The 21269-nt window shown below is 31.6% G+C and overlaps 2 protein-coding genes across 9 annotated transcripts; one reads left to right on the top strand and one right to left on the bottom strand.

The window, feature by feature from the left end:
• Positions 1-390: 390 nt before the first annotated feature.
• On the top strand, positions 391-1029 carry LOC116338344 (UDP-N-acetylglucosamine transferase subunit ALG13 homolog). Its single transcript, XM_031763533.1, has one exon. The coding sequence runs from the start codon at positions 412-414 to the stop codon at positions 1006-1008; it is 597 nt and encodes a 198-aa protein (XP_031619393.1). The 5' UTR covers positions 391-411; the 3' UTR covers positions 1009-1029.
• An 8-nt stretch (positions 1030-1037) lies between these two features.
• Positions 1038-20929, bottom strand: LOC116338295 (V-type proton ATPase 116 kDa subunit a). 8 transcript variants are annotated; one of them, XM_031763446.1, is made up of 15 exons: positions 20800-20929; positions 16592-16774; positions 15765-15941; positions 15568-15696; positions 6439-6533; positions 5654-5695; positions 4026-4152; positions 3806-3950; positions 3489-3733; positions 3131-3421; positions 2843-3056; positions 2255-2739; positions 1962-2181; positions 1711-1882; positions 1038-1638 (listed from the first exon to the last, which is right to left on the bottom strand). In XM_031763446.1, exons 2-15 carry the CDS (start codon positions 16706-16708, stop codon positions 1533-1535), a joined length of 2565 nt encoding a protein of 854 aa, XP_031619306.1. In that variant the 5' UTR covers positions 16709-16774; positions 20800-20929; the 3' UTR covers positions 1038-1532. The 8 variants fall into 8 exon arrangements, with proteins under 8 accessions (XP_031619306.1, XP_031619324.1, XP_031619316.1 ...); XM_031763464.1 differs by lacking the exon at positions 20800-20929 and adding an exon at positions 20538-20791; XM_031763456.1 differs by lacking the exon at positions 20800-20929 and adding an exon at positions 19520-19783.
• Between the last annotated feature and the right edge of the window lie 340 nt (positions 20930-21269).

Below are 21269 nucleotides of genomic sequence, written 5' to 3'. Positions count from 1 at the left end.
TTTAAAACAAAATTAATTTAAGCATTTGCTAAAATATTGTTCATTTTTGGCATATTATTGTGTGAAATTGAGTTTGGGCCATAAAAATGACTAGACATCCAAAATGTTGATGGTGTCATTTTTAGATGTGAATCTTCTACATTCAAGCAAATTAAAGCCTTAGTGCCCGTCAGGTCTTTATAATTAAAAAAAAAAACATTTAAAATAAAAAGTGAATGTGTGAAGGCAAGGCTGTGATTTTCGGAGAATTATTTAGCAAATCGCGTCTAATAAAATCAATCAATTTTTTTATTCCTTTTTTGTGTTTTATTAGCGCGTTAATTTGAACGATATGTATGTATTAGCTGAAAAATCTAGTACAACACTGCTGTAGTAAAACAAAATCATAGAAAACATCGGAGTTTGACACAAATGTGTACACAACAATCAAAATCAAAGAAATTTTTGGAAACAGTGAAAAGAGCCAACAATTTGAAAATGCAATCGTTTGCCAGTGTTTTCGTAACAGTTGGAACGACACAATTTGACGATTTGATCGATGTCATTCTTACCGATGATGTGTTGACGTTGCTGCAACGTATTCAGTGCAAATTATTGAAAATACAATACGGAGCGGGGAAGCAAATCGATTCCACAACGATAGATCGAATTGAACGAAAATTTTCAATAAAAATTCAATGTTATGATTTCAAAGCGAACATTTTGGCTGATATAACATCAAGCGATTTGGTGATAAGTCATGCGGGCGCCGGTAGTTGTATCGAGGTACTTACGTCGAAAATACCGCTGATCGTTGTCGTCAATGACCAGCTGATGCACAACCATCAAACAGAATTGGCACAACAGCTCTTCAACGATTCTCATCTATTGTACTGTTCGCCATCAACACTGACTGAAACACTCGACGACATAGGCAGAAAAGTGTCATCACTAAAACCATACGAAGCGGGCCACAATAATATGACAAAATTCGTAAACCATTTGAGTTCATTGATGGGATTTGAATAAAGAAATTAAAATTGAAGAAAAAAAAAATCTTGTTTTTTTGTTTATCGTTGTTTTGAAGCTAGATCTTTATTTAAACTTTGTTTTAGCTGCAATGTTGCAGTCATGGGAGGTCGGAAATACAATTAATCCATTGTTGTCTTTTTGATTATACATTCAATTTAGGTTTTTTTCATTTATTTGACAATAACATGTGATTTGATATAAGTAATTATGTACTGAGTAGGTAGCAATTAGATTTTTGGTTTTTTCTTCCATCACTTTTTTTGTATTGAATGAAACAAACGACTTCTTTTTTTTCTTTTGTTGTTGTTGACTAAACAAACATTTTGAAAACAACCGTAACGTATATTCTGATAGTGTTGGTTTGTTTTTTCCTCTTTAATTTTTGCTAATATATTCTCTGAACTGATGGAGAGTTTTTGTATAGAATGAACAAGCTTAAGTGAAGATGCAAGATTTTCTTTGTTTATATTTTATTTAATTTATGATGTAGCAATGGTTGCTATCAACTTGAGAATATGAATTTATTCGCCTTCGGCGGCATTACTGCTTTGTTCCAGAATGATATCGAATGCGAATGGTTGGAAGGCATAACCTTGTCCAGCGTAGAATTTACTCTGGAATTCGACCCTAAAATGAAATTGTTTTTAGTTAATGTTTTTTTTTTCGTTTGGCTGAGAAGTCTCGGTTATTCAAACTTACCAGTGCAAACGAAGTGTATGCAAGAAGGCTGAAAGACCTTCCATCAACACCAAAATGCCAATGGTTAGAACTCCCCAGAATCCAAAGATGAACCAAAGTACAACACCACCATACCAACTGTTGATGACCAAACCTTGACGAAGAACCATATTCCATAATACTTCAGCAAGTTCTAAAGAGATAAAAAAAAACGGGGTCACACATGTTTGATTACTTGCCATCCGTGCAAATGCTATTGATGTGTAACTTACGTGCATGGGCTAAAGACAATGCCCACAAACGTAAATAGGATGCAGTATGTGAAACTGAGCCCAATACGTATTCAACGGTATGAATTCCTGAGTGAATGAAAATTTCTGTGATGTCTTCTTCATCATGGCCGTGTCCTTGAGGTTGTTGCACTAAACCATCAGCATTTAGGCCAGTTTCTGCATCACCATTACCAACTGGCTGGTGATCAATTGGATGATGCTATTGAAAGAAAATTCAAAAGAAAAAAAAATGATGACCTGTAACCTGATTGAAATCATTTTGCAATGCTTACCATAGCCTCTTTTCGACTTCTCATAATATGAACTGGTTTCGATAGCAACATCCATGGTACACACAAAAGTGCGCCCACCACAAGGATTTGCTGAAGACCTCTTTGACCCCAAAACATGTATGGACTGCATTCATCTTCACCGTCCGGATACGGTGGATTTTTGAATAAAACCATATTTATAAAGGTAATTAGAATGGATGGTGCACAATCACTGCTCCATGGATGTGGATTTGCTGCAGCATATTTGAACCATTTAATGAACATCAAAAGAGCCAAATAGAAGAATAACGCAATCAAAAAGAATATTTGTGGTGCAAATGCTGTGATCACCGACAAACGATCATTGAAATAGCGATAATTGCGCAGGCTCATTATTACACCAAATATCATGTGAATCACACCAAAAATGATGGAAATTTTCATTTTGTAACCATTGTGGAAAATGATTTTATTGGAAGGTGCCACTTGCCAAATTGGATCCATACCTAAAGTGACCAGAAAAAAAATAAATGTAACAATTATATCGGAGTTTTTTTTAGAAAAAAATTAATAAAAAAAAAACTAGTAGAGAAATTTGATATTCCATACCAAATGGATACGCTGAATTGGCGAAACCTTCCTTTGGATCCAGTTGCAAATCGGGATTCGTCATTACTGTCGACGCATTGTACGGTATATTCCAATTCGAACCAAATATGTTTAGAGATTTGGAGAAGATATCATTGTAAATAAGACCCGTGTACATAGAAAACGCACCCATCAAAAAGATAATGTATCGACCGCCAAAGAAAATGTTCCAGATCTGAAACAACGAATGTATGAAACATCAGCAAAATATGGATTATTTGAAGAAGAAAGAAAATCGGTATTTCTCACCTCGTTATCACTCTTTTGTGCTGCCAATGGTTTCTCCTTTAAAATCATCCAAAGTCCAAACAATGCCATTATCGTACCATGTCCAAAATCGCCAAACATCACGGCAAACAAGAATGGAAACGTGATTATTGTATATGGTGCTGGATTCATTTCACGGTAACTAGCCACCCCATAGGAATCGATGAGAATTTGAAATGCTTTTGTAAATTTATTCGTACGATTATAAGTCGGTGGATTTTCGAATGTTTGCATTCGATTTAAGATCGGTGGTACTGATGAACCGGAACGTTCCTATGTGCGAAAAATTCATTTCATCAGAATAACGCAAAAAAAAAAACTTTTTTCATTTAATGTTTACCGTTCCACGACGCAATGCCAATTGAATGGTTTCGGTGTCGAGTAATGGCACCCAGCATTCAGCAATCAAACACTTTTGTGTAACGTCCAAATTGAAGAGATTCAGCGTGTGATAGATGGCCTTTATTTTGCGAACCTTAACAAACCAATCTTTAAGCTTTTTGGCAGCGGCAACCAGTACACGACGACGATGATCTTGCGTTTGTCCCAAAACCGTATTCAAATCTTCGATACGTGTCATAACACCTAGAAATAATCAGAAGAAAAAAATGGAATTAATGGATAGTAATTTTTAAGTAAGTATGCCTTGATTCTCACCCATGGCCATTTCACGACGATCACCCGGCGCTTCTGGGCATGGATACAATGTGGCACGGAAACCTTCGCAAATCTTCTTCACGCGCGTTTTTAATTGATCACCTTGGAAAAAGATGATGAACACCGATTTGTAGACATTATCACCCTAGAAATAGAATAGAAACACACGAAAAATTGTTAATATCAATTTAATTTGGTGACCAAAACATAATTTACGTACATTTGCTGGATCTTCCAATGGCTGTTCAATCATTGCTTGACGCAAAAATACATTACCACGACACGCACGCCATAACATTCGTTCAAAGGCTGGCAAACGTTCACGTAAAATAACTCCGGCAACAAAACTATAGGTGTTAATAATATTATGGAATAAAAAATATTAAAAAAAAAACATGGAATGGATAAACGAATCGAGTCGTTAGCATATGCGTTCCAAAAGCAAGATAAAACATAATTTAATATCAAAAAAGAAAATTATGGAAAACGAAACGTGGTTATCATATTTTATCAAGCAATAAAAACGCTAAAATTTCAATTACAAAGTTAAGTGTGGTCAAAATTAATGATTCAATTCGATAATGAAATTATTGTTTTGTAGTTTTATGATTGGTTTCTAATGCGGTTTGTTTTGTTGTTGTTGGTAGTTTTTTTTTTTTGGTAAATTCTATTTTAAAGAAGAGCTTCAAAGGTGTGAAATAAATAAAATAACTGCAAGCTTTTATATTTGTTCTGAGGCTCTGATTTGAGGTGCTTAAATTAGCTAGTATATAAAAAATAGACTGTGTGAACCATAAATGAGTTGGCTGATAGACGATTTAAATCGTATTATAATATCATAAACAATAAAATACTTTCTATACGTATCTAGTTTCGAATAGTCTTTAAAAATGCACATTTTAATAAAAAAACCCGTCCAATTTTCTTTTCGTTCTTGTTTCATTTGTGTTTGAATTGCGTTTTCACATATTGATTTTCAATTCTTGAATTTAATCAATAAAATATGTCTTATGCTTAATTTAAATTTATGTAAGCTTAAGTTATTATAAACATTCAAAATGCAAGACTAACGAGAAAACTCACAAAATTAAAAATCTTGATTTCGTTTAAAATTTTGAAAGCAATTTAGCGAATATCAAATTCAAGCCATTCAAAGTTAAAAATAACAACAAGTAATAATAGATAGTAAACGATTCGTAAAAAAATAGAAAATATTAAATAGAAACATTGATTTCTAAAAAATCGAGAGAGAGAGAAAGAGAAAAACTATAGCAAATTCAGCATACATATGTCTGAGTTGAAAAGAAACACACATTACAATGGTAAAAGAAAACACAACACATGGCCTATAATGGCAACAATGTACGATATGAGTGTAATAGCTAGAAAAACTCAACACCACACAAAATCAAATGTAACGATGTGCTTTCAAAAACAAAACATATTTCAAACGAAAAAGAAAAAACTATACATGAAAAGAAATGGTTATATGAGGAAAAAAGTGTTTTGTTTGAATTAAAAAGAAACAAAAGCAGGCATCATCCATAGACATGATTTGATCGGTTTGGTTACACGATATCATCCATGATTTGTTTTAATGTTTTGCAACAGCAATGACATCAGTTCAATTCGAGAAGCAGAACTGAATTAAAATAATGTTTTCTGGCATACACGCAACAATCTCTATTTATTACTCTAAAGTTCATATATATATTAAATTTTATTTTCATTGAAATGGAATAGATTTTATGCTATGTAAAACAACGAATAAATAAAATGTAACAAATAGATATGCGAATATTCACGAAACAACGGGCAACAAAAAATTTTACAATATTTGTTACTGACCATGGAAGATACTCTTCAGCATCCTGTGGCTTATCCAGGAAACTGTGTTGAACGAAAACGTTTTTAGTTGTTGGTTTTTTTTTATTGCTTTTGTTCATAGGTTCTGACATAGTTCGCATAGGTCGCATAGGTGCATTGACCCCCCCTAGCGCCCGAGGACCCCCTCTAAAATTTTGAGAAAATATTCGATTTTCCTGGGGTTTTTCACAAGGAATAAAATTATTCCATTTTGCTATAGTTCTTTCGGCTGGGGACCCCCCGTCGATTTTCGGCCGTGACCCCCTAAGTTTTGTAGTGTCAGAACCTATGCTTTTGTTGTTCAATTATGGAAGTTTATTAAATATGGAAGTTTTGAAAATATGAAAATAGTTTGAGTTTAGATTCAATAGGAAAATACATTTCGAGTGGACATTTCCGATGACGATGTTATTGGCATGGTGATTATGTGTGTTTTGATATGAGAAAAATTTATCATCGGTCGATGAGTGAATTTTTTTTTTTGGAGAAAAACAGAAAATGTTGTACATATGAATCTGATTTGAAAATTAGCGACTTTCAATCGAATAAATGGTACATCAATGAATGTAGAAAAAATGAGCTCCGAAAAATTGGTGTTGGTTTAATTGGAAGAGTTAGAGTGTGAGAAAAGAGAGAAGAGAATAAGAACAAAATCGATTTTCTTCTGGCTTAAAAAATACAGTTTGTTTGGTTGGATTTTGGTTCGTTGATTTAATTTGGGATTGTTTTTTTTTTCTTGTGTTTGTGTGCAGCGTATGAATACCTACCCAAGCTGAACGGGTCCCATTGAATGTGCACCTCTGGATTCGTCGGTTATTAATGCTCTCGTCATTGATTCAGTGGCACCAAAACCACCTTCTTGCTATAAGTTGGTAATATGTTAAAAATATATAAAGAAAAAAACGTAAAACAAAAAGATTGGATTCGTCCAATGGCAAATAATTAAACAGAATCTTCATTTTTGTATCGATTTTTCAGTGTTTTAAGTGTCTAAAATTGTGACTTAGTTAGAAAATAACGTTAGTGCGCTATTTGATTATCAGTCGGAATATGGTATATGAGAGACAATTTTCTTTTTCCTTATTTAATTTCAAGCAAACACACACTCTTTATTATTAGGCAATTTATATACTCTATGGCCAAAATTGTTTTTCACAAAATTATGAAAATATATTTGATTTATAGTCATTTCCACAAAATTTAAAATTGAACTTTTCCATCGTTTCTGAGCACATTTAAAAGGGGTATATATACAAGCCCGAAGTAAGTGAAATCATCTACTGAAATTATGGAATTTTTTTCTTTTATATATGACTTTATGAGAAATGAATGTAGAATTAAAAAGAAACCAACTAAAGAATTCACTAGAAATGAAATGAGCGAAATCAACAAAAAAGGGAGAACTCAACGGAAAAATCAACGAAAATGAAAATTTTAGGACACATTTGGATTCTATTCTTTTTCGTGGAAACAAAAACTTTTACATCGTATTTACATTGACTCGAAGAAGGGGGTAGAAAACGAAAATACAAATACAGCTTTTGTGAGATTAATTTGTTGTAAACTTGTGCAATTTTAACGACACTATTAATTGAACGCATCGTTATAAACAGACATTGTTATGAATATATGTAAGAAAAAACTAAACGTACGCTAGATTGTTCCGAAAAATATATAATATATACAAAAAACCCAAAAAATATTAAAATTATCCATTACCAAAGGCCGTAAACCAATTTAGTAATTGCTTTAATACAAATTTAAAAAAAAAATCAACTCAATCTCGTATATCAAAACTACATTTGTATCGACAAACACATTATGTTTTCTACAAGTTTTAGAAACAAGATTGCGACACATAGAGAATTTATACGTGCATACGTTAATTTTTTGGTATTAATGCTTTCATCCATTGTATTTTTTTTTTAAACTCACATTGTTTTCCAACATTTTCTTTTTCTCCAAAACATTTTCTTTTTTACGAATAACCAAGTCAACAATAAAAATATATATTTAAAAAAAATCCGTATTTCACTCGTTTTGAAATTCCACGTGTATGATTTTAATCCAATATTAATGGAAAATCATTTGAAAGAGTAAAAGGATTAATTTGTTTGTTTGTAATATGTCATTATATGTGTTGTGCAGTTTTGTCATTCGTTATGTAATGAGGGTTTTGCTTATCAGTTAAATAATGTTTATTGTATCGAATGGGTGCATATAATATGTGCATTTTTAAATTCAATTCTGAGAGTTTTTTTTGTTTTTGATATTCATTTCTTTGTTTGCTTTAAGCTTATAAAATAGATCTACTTATCACAAAATAGAAGAAAATATACGGTTCACACTAGCCTCAGTATAGTTAGTTTGGATTTATAGTCTCTTGTTCACACACACATTGCATGTGTTTGTAACTAACTTACATACTATTACAAAAAAAAAATACATTGGCTTCAAGTTAACTGTTCATTTCTAATTTTAATGAATTTAGTCAGTAAATTGTTAAAAAAAATGTAATTTTTAATTTTCAGAAGAAAAGAATTATCGAACTCATTTGAGATGGTTTTTGTTTATTAGCACGTCGATTGCAAATCATTCATTAGCTTAATATTAAAGAAAAAAAAACACGATATGTTTTACAATAGTACAATGTTCATTCCACAAACAATCGCTTGCCTTAGACGATTTCGAATTTGACCGGTAGATACGACAGTTGGATTGTCTGTGTCAACGACATCAGAGGTGGTCAGAGCTGATCTCTGTAATTTCAGATTGTTCGATTTGTTTTTTTATGTAAAAAGAAATAAAATGATGATTTTCTGGAATTTTTTTTTGCTTTTCTGCACACAAAGTGTGAGAAATAAAAAGATTATTGTTAAAATGCTTGATCATATCGATATCAAGTATATTAATATATGTATTCATTGGCAAGGGGAGAGCAATGTTAGAATAAAACGCCAGCATATTCACAACAGACATTGAGTTAGAAAAGTTGCAGTGATTGTATTCCATTGAATTTTTTTTATTTTTGGCGATGGAATATATTCGACTATAGCAACAACATATGAAAAATGTGCAGAAAATAACGACAAAAACCAATTAGCACAACATATTTACAAATATTCATTGGATGATGTGCGACCAATGGTTCAATCACTTTTTAATTGAAGATTTTCCCTGCTTTCGAGTTTCATTTTAGAAATTTAATAATTTTTTTTAATCTGACGCTTTTTGTTTGTTTATCGAAAAAATTCGTTTATTTCATAATCAGTCTTCTTGTAAGTTCTTAACTTTGTATCGAAATTGAATTTCATTGGAGACAGAGAGACAAAAAGAAATGATAATTTTTGGATGTGTTTAAAATGTATTGTAAACAGTTTGTTTTGTGAATATTTACCCAAGTTTAAGATTTTGAGCTTGTGCACCTCGTATATCCTCACCAAGCAGTTGGACCTGTTCCTCTTCTTTGTGCGCATCCGCCATCTGATTATAGCGGACTCGTGTTATTGATTTTGTTGGTGCTGCCTGGCAACACAACCGAAAACAATTGTTTTTTTTTTTTTTGTTCTTTTTTTTGCATTTTTCGACCCCCTAACACCTGACTCTAGCCTATACATTTTCGTTTATTTGCTCTCATTGATTTGATTGGGATTTAATTTCATTTTCTTTTTTTTTTGTATCTATTCATCAATGTGTTCACACACATAACGGATGATCACTGCAGGCATGTCGAGTGTCATCACACGGAAATTCGATTTCGATTACGTTTTGAGATTTGGATAAATTTTGACAGAAAAAAAAATTATCCAACTAATAAAAAAAAACAGATGCCTAACAAGATAGAAGTTTTTGATATTCAAAATCACACAGAAAAAAAACTATGAAAAATGAAAACTAAAACTCACTGAATTTTAAACGAATTTCTTTTTTTGTATTCTGATTTCTAAAGAGAATCATCGAATTTTTGGGCATAGAAAAAAAATAACAGTAGAACACGAAAATAAAATCCCATGGAGTTAATGAATTAAAACTCAAGGATGCAAGCATTAAAACTGTTCGCAATTTTTACCTACAAACTACTACGCACTCGTAACAAAATTGAAAGTTTTTTTATTGAAAGATAATAAAAAAAGAGTAAACCAAAAAAGAGACGTGAAAAATTAAAAACACATAGGGAAATTAAACTACAGTGTCCGGAAAAAAACATGCTGTCAATTCATATTAATTAGTGAGGATAGGGAGAACAATAAACACTCTGCTCATTGATATGACTGTTTTTTTTTAGTAAATTAAAAAGATGAGAAAAATGGGGTCTGCTTGATTCTCATCTTTGATTTGTATTAAACTTACAATCTAATTTATTTTTTTTACTCATAAATTACTTAAACATTTAAGGAAAAAATAAATTAAAATAAAACTAGAATGAAGACCGAAAATATTTGTGTGTTTTATGTATCAGTGCCGTGTTTTCGATCATAATTCGAATAGATTCGGTCTTCATTGGACTTTATTGATATAATGAGGGGCGGGGGAGGAGTTAATGCCGGTATTCAACTATTTAGGTGTCAAAGCATTCAAACTACCGAATAATTGGAAGCAACTTATTCTGTGGCTCGCGTGAATTATGTAATATAATTAAGCGACAATGGTACTACATATGTATTTAAAAGTGTTTTTTTTTTTTCACAGTTTTAGCGACGAAAAGTCCACATCTAATTTACGGATTGTGTGAACACACCGTGAGTGCATTTGAAAACGATACTTTATTGGTGATGTTTTTTTTTTTATTACGAAGTTATTCAAGGATTTAGAGATATACACGAAAAATGGAAGAAGGTTTTTTAAAAATATTTATCACCGAAATCATCACATTTCAGCAGATTTTAATTTATGTATATGTCGTTGTTTAAATTGTTTGTTTTTGTTTTTTGCTTTTAGAGTTAGGTGAATAAAGTTTATTTACACGCATACACAGGAATAAAAAAAAATGATTAAATAAATAAATAAATAATAATAACAATTTACAACATTCATGCCAAGCCATTTAATTGCATTCGAAATCAGAGTATTGCTCAGCGCTGCTGCCATCCACAGCATATTAAAATATCTTGCTGAGAATGCGTCGTCCGTCGCATGCGAAGGTACGTAGCAGTTTTTACATCACAGTGAACAAGAATGTATGCATTGTTCTCTTCACGATTATGTGACTCAAAACATTCAAACGATTGATTAGAGAACAATGCATGTATTGTTGTTCGCTGTGATATAAAACTGCTACCTACCTTCGCATGCGACAGACGACGCATTCTCAGCAAGATATTTTAATATGCCGTGGATGGCAGCAGCGCTGAGCAAAACTCTGAATGAATTTGAATCGTTTTGGTAATCATTCCCATATTTGCCAAATACAAATGTGAAAATAATAAACAAGTCAAATTAATAAATTTCTTGGCTCATTTAACGGCTTAGCTGAAGTATTGTGCGGTGGGCGGATGGGAAATAAATAATAAATAAATAGACTTAGGACAAAATATTTAAATATTATGAAATAATGCTTCAACTGCATGATATCAATAGCATCTAATTTAAAAGCATTTATCTTAACATAATATAGTCAAATTTTGTTGTTGTTGATTTTTTTGGTACTGGTTTTTTGTGTGGTTTTTATTGATTTTTTTTTTTTTTTTGGTTGCTTGGTTTAATTTCATTTAACTACAAAAGCAAACTATGTGTGTATATTGAAACAAAAATGATAAAAAAATGCACATCAATTTATAGCACCTTAAAAATTACACGTGAAAATTCGTTTTGTCGAATATTTTTCAATTCGATTTGATTTTTTTTTTTAAATCCAATTTTCGATACGTTTCTAAAGGGCAAAAACCAAAGAAATTTCGGTAATTTTTCGTTGTTTACTTTTCGTTTTGGAAGTGATTTATTTTTTATATTTAATATGTCTCTCTTTTCGTATCAGTGTTGTATTGAGAAACGAATTTTTTTACTTAGTATTTGGTTTTGTTAGAAAAAGAGAAGAGAAAAAGAAATGTCGCAAAGCACATAAGGTGTGTTATTATTGTAAAGTAAAAAACAAAAATGAATGTATTGTCCAAGTGTGTTAGTCGAATCGATATTCATCTATCATTTCATCTTCAATTACATTTCAAATCATTTGTCACGATGTAAAAAATTGTGTGTCATTAAAAAAAAAACGTAAAGAGATTTCCTCCGTTGAAACAAACCAAGAAGAAAATGTATTTTCAATTTTGTATTATATTGTAAATAATTTGAAAATGAAACGAAAATATAAAATATGAATGGTTTTTGATGTGTTAACCGAAACCCATGTGAAGAAGAGAAAAAAATATTTATATGTGTGAAAACTAATGAATGGAATGATGTGTTAATGAATGACAGAAATGATTTGATTGATAAAGAATTAAATGAATATGTTGACGAATGAGAGATTAGGAATTAAGAGTATATTGCATTGTGGGCATCGTAATCGATGGAAATTTATACATAGTGAAAAGGCGTTTTCGATTTAAATAGAATCGTTGTTATTCCATATTAATACACAGAATAGTTGTTCTCTAAAGGGAAATTAACACGCACACACAATACAAATATTACATTTACAAAAAAACGGACGACAAGAGATCAACATATGGTCATTATCACACGTTCTAAGAAAACTTCATTTGTTCGCTGAGAAACAAAAAAAACACAAGCACAGTTTTTTTTATGTGAACAAATCTACGACTTTCGTGGTGTCACTAACAAACACTCACACAATGCTAGCATCTACGTATCAATACAGGAAATAATATGCAATATTATAATACAAAAAGGAAGAAATGGAAATAAACAGATTTTAGTTTCAAAGATAAGAGAAAGGGAAACAGAGTTTTTCAACTTGACATCCAATAATTTTAACAAAAAGAAAAAAAAATGATATACTCTTTAAAACAATATGTCAAACATTACAAAAATGAGAGAATGTGTATAATTCGTGGGGGAAATCATTCCCGAAAATTACGTTGCAATTACTTTTTCAAAAAAAAAAAATCGTTTCGAGTTTGAAATTATGAATATGGGAAATAGAAACTGCAAAACGTTTTTTTCAAAAAAAAATTTTGTTTAGAAAAAAGGTGCGTTGTCGAGTTAATGTCATTAATATTAACGCCATTATAGATTATTATCAAATATATCATATAGAAATGTATGTTTTTGTGCAACATACGGTGCAAGTGTTTAGTAAATAATCAAATCAAGCATCTATAACAAACGTACTAAATATAGACGTAGCATCTAATTTTGTGCGTTCGTTCCTGCGAAATCAATGTTTCGAACATTTCGTACGGACATTCGTACGGTTTCGGTGCCCCGATTATTGATTAATCCAACGAATTCAAATTCTGATTTGGGTTTTCAGCCAAACAAAAACTCCCCACTGTGTAGATCAATAGATCAATGTAACCATGCAATGTACAAACTTGAAGCGAACATTGATAATTGTGATCGGTGAGATTTACTTTAATAATTTATGAATTTTTACTGAAAATTATTGTCAATCACATACATCTCTTCTTTGTACAGAAATAAAAAGGGAAATATGGCGAAGTTGGATAAAGAACTGTACCGAATTTATAATGTTGTGACGTTTCCATAAGTGGCGAATGCAAATCAAACATTATAGATTCCATACATTCCATCGGCAGGGGTCATTGAAAATGAACCCTAGTTTCATTGTCAATAATATGAAGCAATGGGTTAACCGAAACCGATGGAGCCAATTGATTCTTTGAAGCAATATTCAAACAGATCTTGCCAATCAATTTATAGATGCTTGATTATTTCCCAAACACTTGCATCGTATGTTGCACAAAAACATACACACATGGAAAACATTTCATTGATAATAATGTGTTGTGGCGTTAATATAAATGACATTAACTTGAAAACGCATTTCATTTCTAAATAAATAAACACCAACTAATTATAAAAGTAATTTCCCCCTCGGTATAATTTGATGATCGAATCGTTAGTAATCGAAAAATTGAGATGATTTTTTTTTTGTTCAGGCTATTCTATGTTTTATATTTTCGGTCGTTTTTTTTTATTTTTTTGGCTGCATATTTCAGATATATTTTCAGTTGTGTTGTCCAAGACGATTCTTATATAGAATATATGGTTTTGATTTTTATAAAAAATTTATATTTAATCAATTAAAAAGAAACAACAAAAAAAAATAACAAATGATTTTCAAATTAAAAATAAATCATCATTCATAATAAATGAGATAGCATTTCAAACGATTGCTCCCAAGTGGCCGTGTGTAGTACTATTTTTGTTTTTCTTTCAATTATAATTTTTTTTTTGCTTTTCGTTTCGTTTCAGTGCGGCGCATGCATATCACGTCGTTTGAAGTGTTATCTCATCATTTCTCATCCAATTCAACATTTCAATTCAATTTGCATGCATTTTATATAAATTTTTCGTTTGTTTTTTATATCGTGCTCTCTCGACTTTGGGCAAATTTTGAAGTGTTTGCATGACAATTTCATTTCGACAGAACGTGTTGACGAAGAAAGACGGGTTAAATTTGTAAACGATTTTCGACGACATTTCTGCACGTATATATGACATATATGGATGTAAAATGAGCGAAAAAGAAATGACTAAAATTGGAATTGCGTCAAATACAAAGATGAATTGGTAACCATTGTTTTTGATTGAAAAAAATGTATTCCGAATGAATAAAATGGACTTGAAACAACATCACGTTCAATACGGTTTGGAAATCCACTGAAATCGTCTGATCAAAAATCGACTTGACGAAAACACTAACTAATCAAATAAAATGGAAAAAAATTTACAAAAAAAGAAAAACATACAAAACGCATAAAAAAAATTAACAATGAAAAATATTTAAACGAATAAAAAAAACTACTAATTAACAAAAACGGAAATCATGCGAATTGGTGTGATTTTAACGTAAAATAATATTGCAATGAAAAAAAAGGTGTAGAGCTGCTAATCAAATTAATAGAAATGGAAACACCAAAAACAAAAATAACGAAATATTGTACAATAAACAGAATAGGTAACAAAATTGTCGAAACAAAAGAGATAAAATATACACAATAAATAAATGCAGAAACTCTATAGTACATACAAAATACAGAAAATTATACAAATTATAAACAAAACTTAACATTTCTTTTTTAAAAGAATAGAATAGAATTCGTTGGGAAATAAAAACAAAAACAAAAACAACATTAAACAATTATAAAATCAATTGAAACTTGAAATATTAACAAAAATTATAGTTGATTCGATCATAATTATAAATTAAAAAAAAAGATCATTGTCTTCTCAAGTCGGAATATTTTATTTTTCATTTAAAACATTGGATTTGCATTTAGAGGATTGGCCGACGCATTTTTATTTTACTAGTTCAAGGCGATTGAGTGAAAGAGAAATATAGCGAATGAAAGAACTGCGTTTTTCTTGGCTTTTTTTTCAAATATTTTTTTTTTTCGTTAAAAGACCGAAGATAACATTTGTTTAATTGATTTTTTCTTTCAAATGCACACAGACAGCGTAATTGAATTGGCTGTTACATATATTCCACAAGCACACGCACACAAAAGCGCATAAAACACACACGCGCGCGCAATTTGTTTTGCCATCGTTAGTGAATGAAGCGGCATTGAAATAATTTTTGGGCGCAACAAGACGTTCAAAGTTCAGCCAAAAGATCTTTGCTTTTTTATCGCCTAATAAGCAACAAATTCGATAAAAAAATTTACGAACAAAAAAAAGAAGAAGAAGTTTCTTCTACAAAGAGTGATAGAAAGAGAGAGAGAAAAAGATTCAAATGTCAAAAATCTTACCTCATCGAAAAATACTTGAGTCTTTCGGAGTATATGTTTTAACTCAGTCAATTCCAAGTAATTGCGTTTTAGGGCCTCCGCATTTTGGTTCACCTCACGCAATTCATTTTCCAACTTTTCGAATGTTGCCTAATCGAACAAAAAGAACGAAATGAAACGCATTTTTGAATGGATTTTTTTTCTGTGATTTATCAAACCTCTAAGTCAATCATTTCACGTGGTTGCGGTGCTTCAGGACTTTCATCCGAATTTGCCATTGGAATGTCATCTTTTTTGATTTCCTTTTCCAAGTACCGCAATTTTCGTTCCATTTCATCGCAACGGCGCACTTCATTAACGAATTTACGTTGAAATGCATTCACATCCGGATTTAACTAATGAATGAGACGAGATATAAATATGTAGGAATCATACACATATAATTAATTATCAAATAGGAGCAACTACAATTAATATCAATAACAGTGATCTTAAATATGAAGCTACTTTTTAAATATAAGTGGCTCTTCTAATAAATAATTTTAATCGAAATAATTTTGTGAATCTAGAGACACCGAAAGAGAGAGAGAGAGAGAGAGGAGGGAGACAGAGTGAAAAAAACACATCAGTCTCTAAACAAGCGAAGTAGAATAAAAAAACCGGTTTTTTGAAAATATCTTGTGCTTTTCGTTTGACTGATTTTTTTTTATGTTTGCAAATTTTTTTGCTGTTTAGTGTTTGCGTGTGTGTGTGTGTGAATTTCATAATTATAAATGCCTTTAGATCACATGCTCAATATTTATTCTTCGATAGTATCTAGTGATCTACTGATTAAATAAAACCACGTGAGTGGAATTAAGTATGCAAACAAATCCAAATTGATATCTTAATTTCGTATATACTATTTCAAATGGTCTTATTCTCACCAATGCCATAAATAAATATTTGGATTAACGTTTGCTGAGCGTTTCCTCTTTTTTTACTCTCTCTCTCTCTCTCTTTCTCAATTACATTTTTTTCGATTTCGATTGTTCTTTTTACTTACATCACGAAATTGAACTAAGCCCAATTCGCCCAATTCCGAAACACATGCATATGCCGCTTCACTTTGCAAGAAGAGCTGACATAATGTCATCTCTTCACTGCGAAATAATGATCCCATAATTAATGCCTTTGACTGCTATTTGCCGCAAATCAAATGTGAATCGATTTGTGTGTTACTTCAAACCTGTGAAATGGAGAAAAAAAGAACTTAATTTGATGGTGCTAAATTCAAAACATTTGTCATGATGCAGATGTGCACAATGATCATTGTTTGGCCGGCAACACATTTGTTTTTAATGACCAATTTCATAAGATAAACAAAAGCACGGCAAATGAGTGTGATTTGATTGACAGAGATTCAAATTAGCAATTCATTCCGTTTAGCGAATGTTTATTTCATTGTCCTTGTTCGTAGACCAAATAAACCTGAGATCGCGTAAATTTAGATGAGTTGTGTGTATTTTTGATTCATTCAAAATGTCCAATTTGCAAGTTTATTAAAGACATGTTTAGCGGGGTGCTAAGCCTCTTGACGAAAGTGTATCATATTTCTTTTGCTTTGGACCGCGCGACACTTGAACAAGGTATGAATGGCATGAATGCGCAAGATATTTAATACACATGCCACATGAGCGTTAGTCATTCATGTTTAACCATGTCTGAAACTGGAGACAATTTTGTATTGTTTTAAGTAGAGAACAACAGAAAAAAAAAACAAATAAACAAACAAAAAGACACAAGGTGTGAGAATGGAAACGAATATGAAAAGAAAAATAGGCGAATCTATGGAAAAGGTCATGTTTGCCTGGCGTTAATTGGAAAATAATCGCCGAAATTCTCAACCGATCGAATTGTGTTAATATGCGTCAATCAAATTGGTGGCTATTACACAATTTCAATTGTACACACACACATATGTTTGCCGTTCAAATTATCACGCGCATTAATTCGGGTTTTTTTTTCTCTTTTTAAAATCGTTTGAGACAAAAAAAACCAATTTAAACAAAACCTGAATATCATCATCAATGGTTCAGTTTCGATTACGGTAAGAATTTAATTATCATGTTATGGTGTTGCATGAATCCCCACATCCAAAACGCATACTATTAAAGACGTCACATCGATCGACACTTAATCTGCGTACGATTTATAGTAATTGATTGTGGCTGAACATTCAATAAATTAAATCGAACATCTATTAATATCACAAGTAATCGGTGTTGTTGAGCGACATACACACAGAGGAGACAGAGACGTTCTTACATCACGTTTGAAGATCGAATTGAGGCTTGTTTAAAATTGAATGAAGAGATGTGACATTCGTATGAAACGATTTTTTTGTAATGCCATTCAAGAATGCAACAAAATGTAAGTTGTATGAATTGGTGTTGATGTCGGCAATTCGGTAACTCAGAATGAATTATGTTTGATTTGTGCATTTTGAATGTCAGCCGCGGCACATCACATACAAGCACATATGCTTGCATATGTGTGCAAAGAATGAGCGCGTGCATTTTGTATGCCATGTGTGCACCTCGTGTGCTTACGCTCATCGTTGCCAATTGTGATTCGGATATATATATTTGTCTCGTTGTCCGCAGCCAACTGTCGATCAACGGTTGAAATTACAATTTCATCGTTTTATGTGCTTTTTCTGTAATAAAATAGGTAACGAATCTGTTGACGGATCATTAATGTCTCCATAAATGAACAAGGTCACAACAAACTCATGTTTTTTTTTTCACTTCTCTATTCTTTCGGTATTTGGAATGATAAACTAAAATCAAAACAAGCATGAAACAATAATAACACCAGATTAGAACGAAACGATCGATATATGTATATCGGTTAATTTGTCATGGTCCAGTAAATCTGAGTAATTTTTTTCGCTATTTCTCATCAACTTTATATTATTTTCTTTTTTTTTTTTTTTGAAGAACCGGTACATGTCTCTGTGTAGATTACACCTTTTTTTCGTTCATTGATTCGTATTGGTGGCACACAAAAATGTGATATTTTCATGTATGTTTGCCAAATGGTTTGTTCAAATTGCGAATTTAAAACAAATACATCGTCGTTTTTTTCGCCAACCACTTGAGAATGTATCGGTGCATACATTTTTTTTTTGGCAAACGCGTATTGTTTTCCATTCATTTACATATGCTGCTAATTGTTCGGTTTTTTTTTCAATTTTTTTTTATTTATTCATGCTGTTCATTGTTTCTCTTCATTGCTATTGATCACTATTCAACAATTTCTTATTCGTGCAAATATTTACATAGATGGAATGAGAAAGATAGACAGTTTATTTTTAGGCGATTCTTTTGCTTTTGCAAAATTTCGCATGCAATTGCCGTTGTTTTATCCGTCACTTTGTTCTCTTTCCTTCTCTATCTCTCTCTCTCCGTGTTTGTATGTTAATCGGCCCCTTTTTTCTATCGGTTATTTGATTGAGAATATTTTTGGCCCAAATCTAATGATATTGAACAATGTCTGACGCAGAGTGTGTGTTCACTCGTTTCGCTTCTCGTTTTTTTTTTTCTCTCAAAATATTAATGTCAGAATGTAAAACATTCATTTAGCTAGAATCTTTGGGATTGCCAAATCGGTTGGCTTTTCATACGAAAATCTCAACTTTCAATCAACATATGCTGTGCATGGTGTTTGGTTTGCTACATTTTTTTTCTTTAAATTCATATCGCACCATTCAATCTTCTACATTGAATTTAAAACAAAAAACTCGATGTAACACAACTTTTTTTATAGCAAAAATGCTTGTGTAATGTTTTGCTCTCCATTTCTTGACTTAAAATTCAATGATATATGCTGAACACAAAAAAATTCCTTTGGTAGCCCATTCGGTTGGACAGTCATTAACTTTTCGCACAATATGCTGTTTATTTTTCAGTGATGTGTAAATAAAACTTACGTTCAGAATGTTTAATTTTCACATAACAAAAGAAATATCAATTACCACTAAAAATGGTTGAATGATCTCTTTGATTTCGATGGAACTTTCTTTCGATGTGTCACACAGTTTCGAGGAAAAATAACATAGATTGAACGAAAAAAAAAATCGATAATGTAAACGATATTAAAGCTAAGCACAATTCACGTAGTATTAGCGTCAGCACATACAATGAACACACAAAAAAAAGAGTTGTATGCTCTGTAAAAAGCACCAGTGCTATAGTACTAGCAACTAATGACTGACTCAAAACGACAGTTTTGTTAGACACTAGCCAGTTTTGCGCATACCAATACAAACGAATATGTGCCCCATTGTGATAGCACTCGCATACTCTCGTACAAGGTACGACCGACACAAAATCACAAACAACAATTGAATGGATTTTTATTTTCGTCGTCGTTGATTAGGTGTTGGTGGCTACAATCATTACACCGCCTCGCACCTCCTATATGATATTGACCATTTATGTATGGGTTTCTTTCATAAATTCAAACAACAATGGGCAACGATGTAAATGAAATTGAGAAAATTTACATGTATGCATGATTAAAGCGCCTTATCAAATTGTATTTGAAACAAAATAAATATGCGTCGATTGTTGTTGTATTATTTGTTCACAGAATCAGTGACTCTGTCGCGATGGATAGAATAACAACATTGTAATCAACAAGGTTTTTAGATGCGATTGCATATATTATAACAACCTCTCAACAGTAACAATATCAATCGTTTGCTTAAATCGATTATTATTCAAATTTCAACAATTTTATATCGAATCAAAACCGCACACTCTGCACAAATCACATAATTCGATTGAATGAATCATTCCGGAAATTAGGGATTTCCACTAACTTCCTTTCTTTTCTGGTTTATATTGACGCTTTGTTCCTCTTTTTGTTGTTTCTTCTTACTTCTTCTTAGGCTGAATGGAAGTGGAACAAAGTATATGAATTTTCACTTAAAATTCGACACTTACTCAAATCCAACTATTTTGTGCAAAAAAGTCTTCGTCACCAAATATAACAACAACAAAAAAAAACTAACAAATTTCGAGAGAAAATGAAATATTTAGTATAAAAGTTATGAGTTTAATACACTTTTGTCTTCGTTCTTGTAATTCAGTAATTTTGAGACAGTGCATTATCACGGTTAAATGTAAAACACTCTCTTTCTCACATACACCGATTTATACACTCCCACCGCAAAATAAGAATTGTGCAATAAAATTGTATTTTTACCCGAAAATCTCTTGGTTTTTCTTTTTCTTATTCGTATTGCTCCAATAAATCTGCGATTGTCTGATATATGACGAAAAAGTGCCTATATTCAAAAGCCTACGACACATAAAACAATATGGCGACTTATGTCAAACGTGTAAATCAGCTGTTGAACACTTGAACTGTGTGTTGGACGGACGGACGAAGAATGGAAATTGAAATCAAGAGATATGGAAACTGGAGAGTGAGGAAGAAGTTCACATACATTTTCTATCAATTATTCGCAAAGTTGTTGATTCTTTTTTGTCGTTATCACGTAAAATTCCACTTTAAAGCAACAAAAGTGGAAAGATACGCATTCTTTGAACCGACAATTCAATGGAGATTAAGCAAACACCAACGGCTTTGGATTCAAAGTGAACTCTTTTATCAAAGAGTTTGCAATTGATTGATTGTAGAAAAAATCACAGAAAGCAATCTAGCAGGCAGAA

The sequence above is a fragment of the Contarinia nasturtii genome, unplaced genomic scaffold (assembly GCF_009176525.2).
Source record: "Contarinia nasturtii isolate CC-2019 unplaced genomic scaffold, AAFC_CNas_1.1 Cnas_scaffold_78, whole genome shotgun sequence".
Classification (NCBI taxonomy): domain Eukaryota; kingdom Metazoa; phylum Arthropoda; class Insecta; order Diptera; family Cecidomyiidae; genus Contarinia; species Contarinia nasturtii.
Note: the sequence above shows the minus strand (reverse complement) of the source record. Positions and strands in the feature narration are given on the sequence as shown.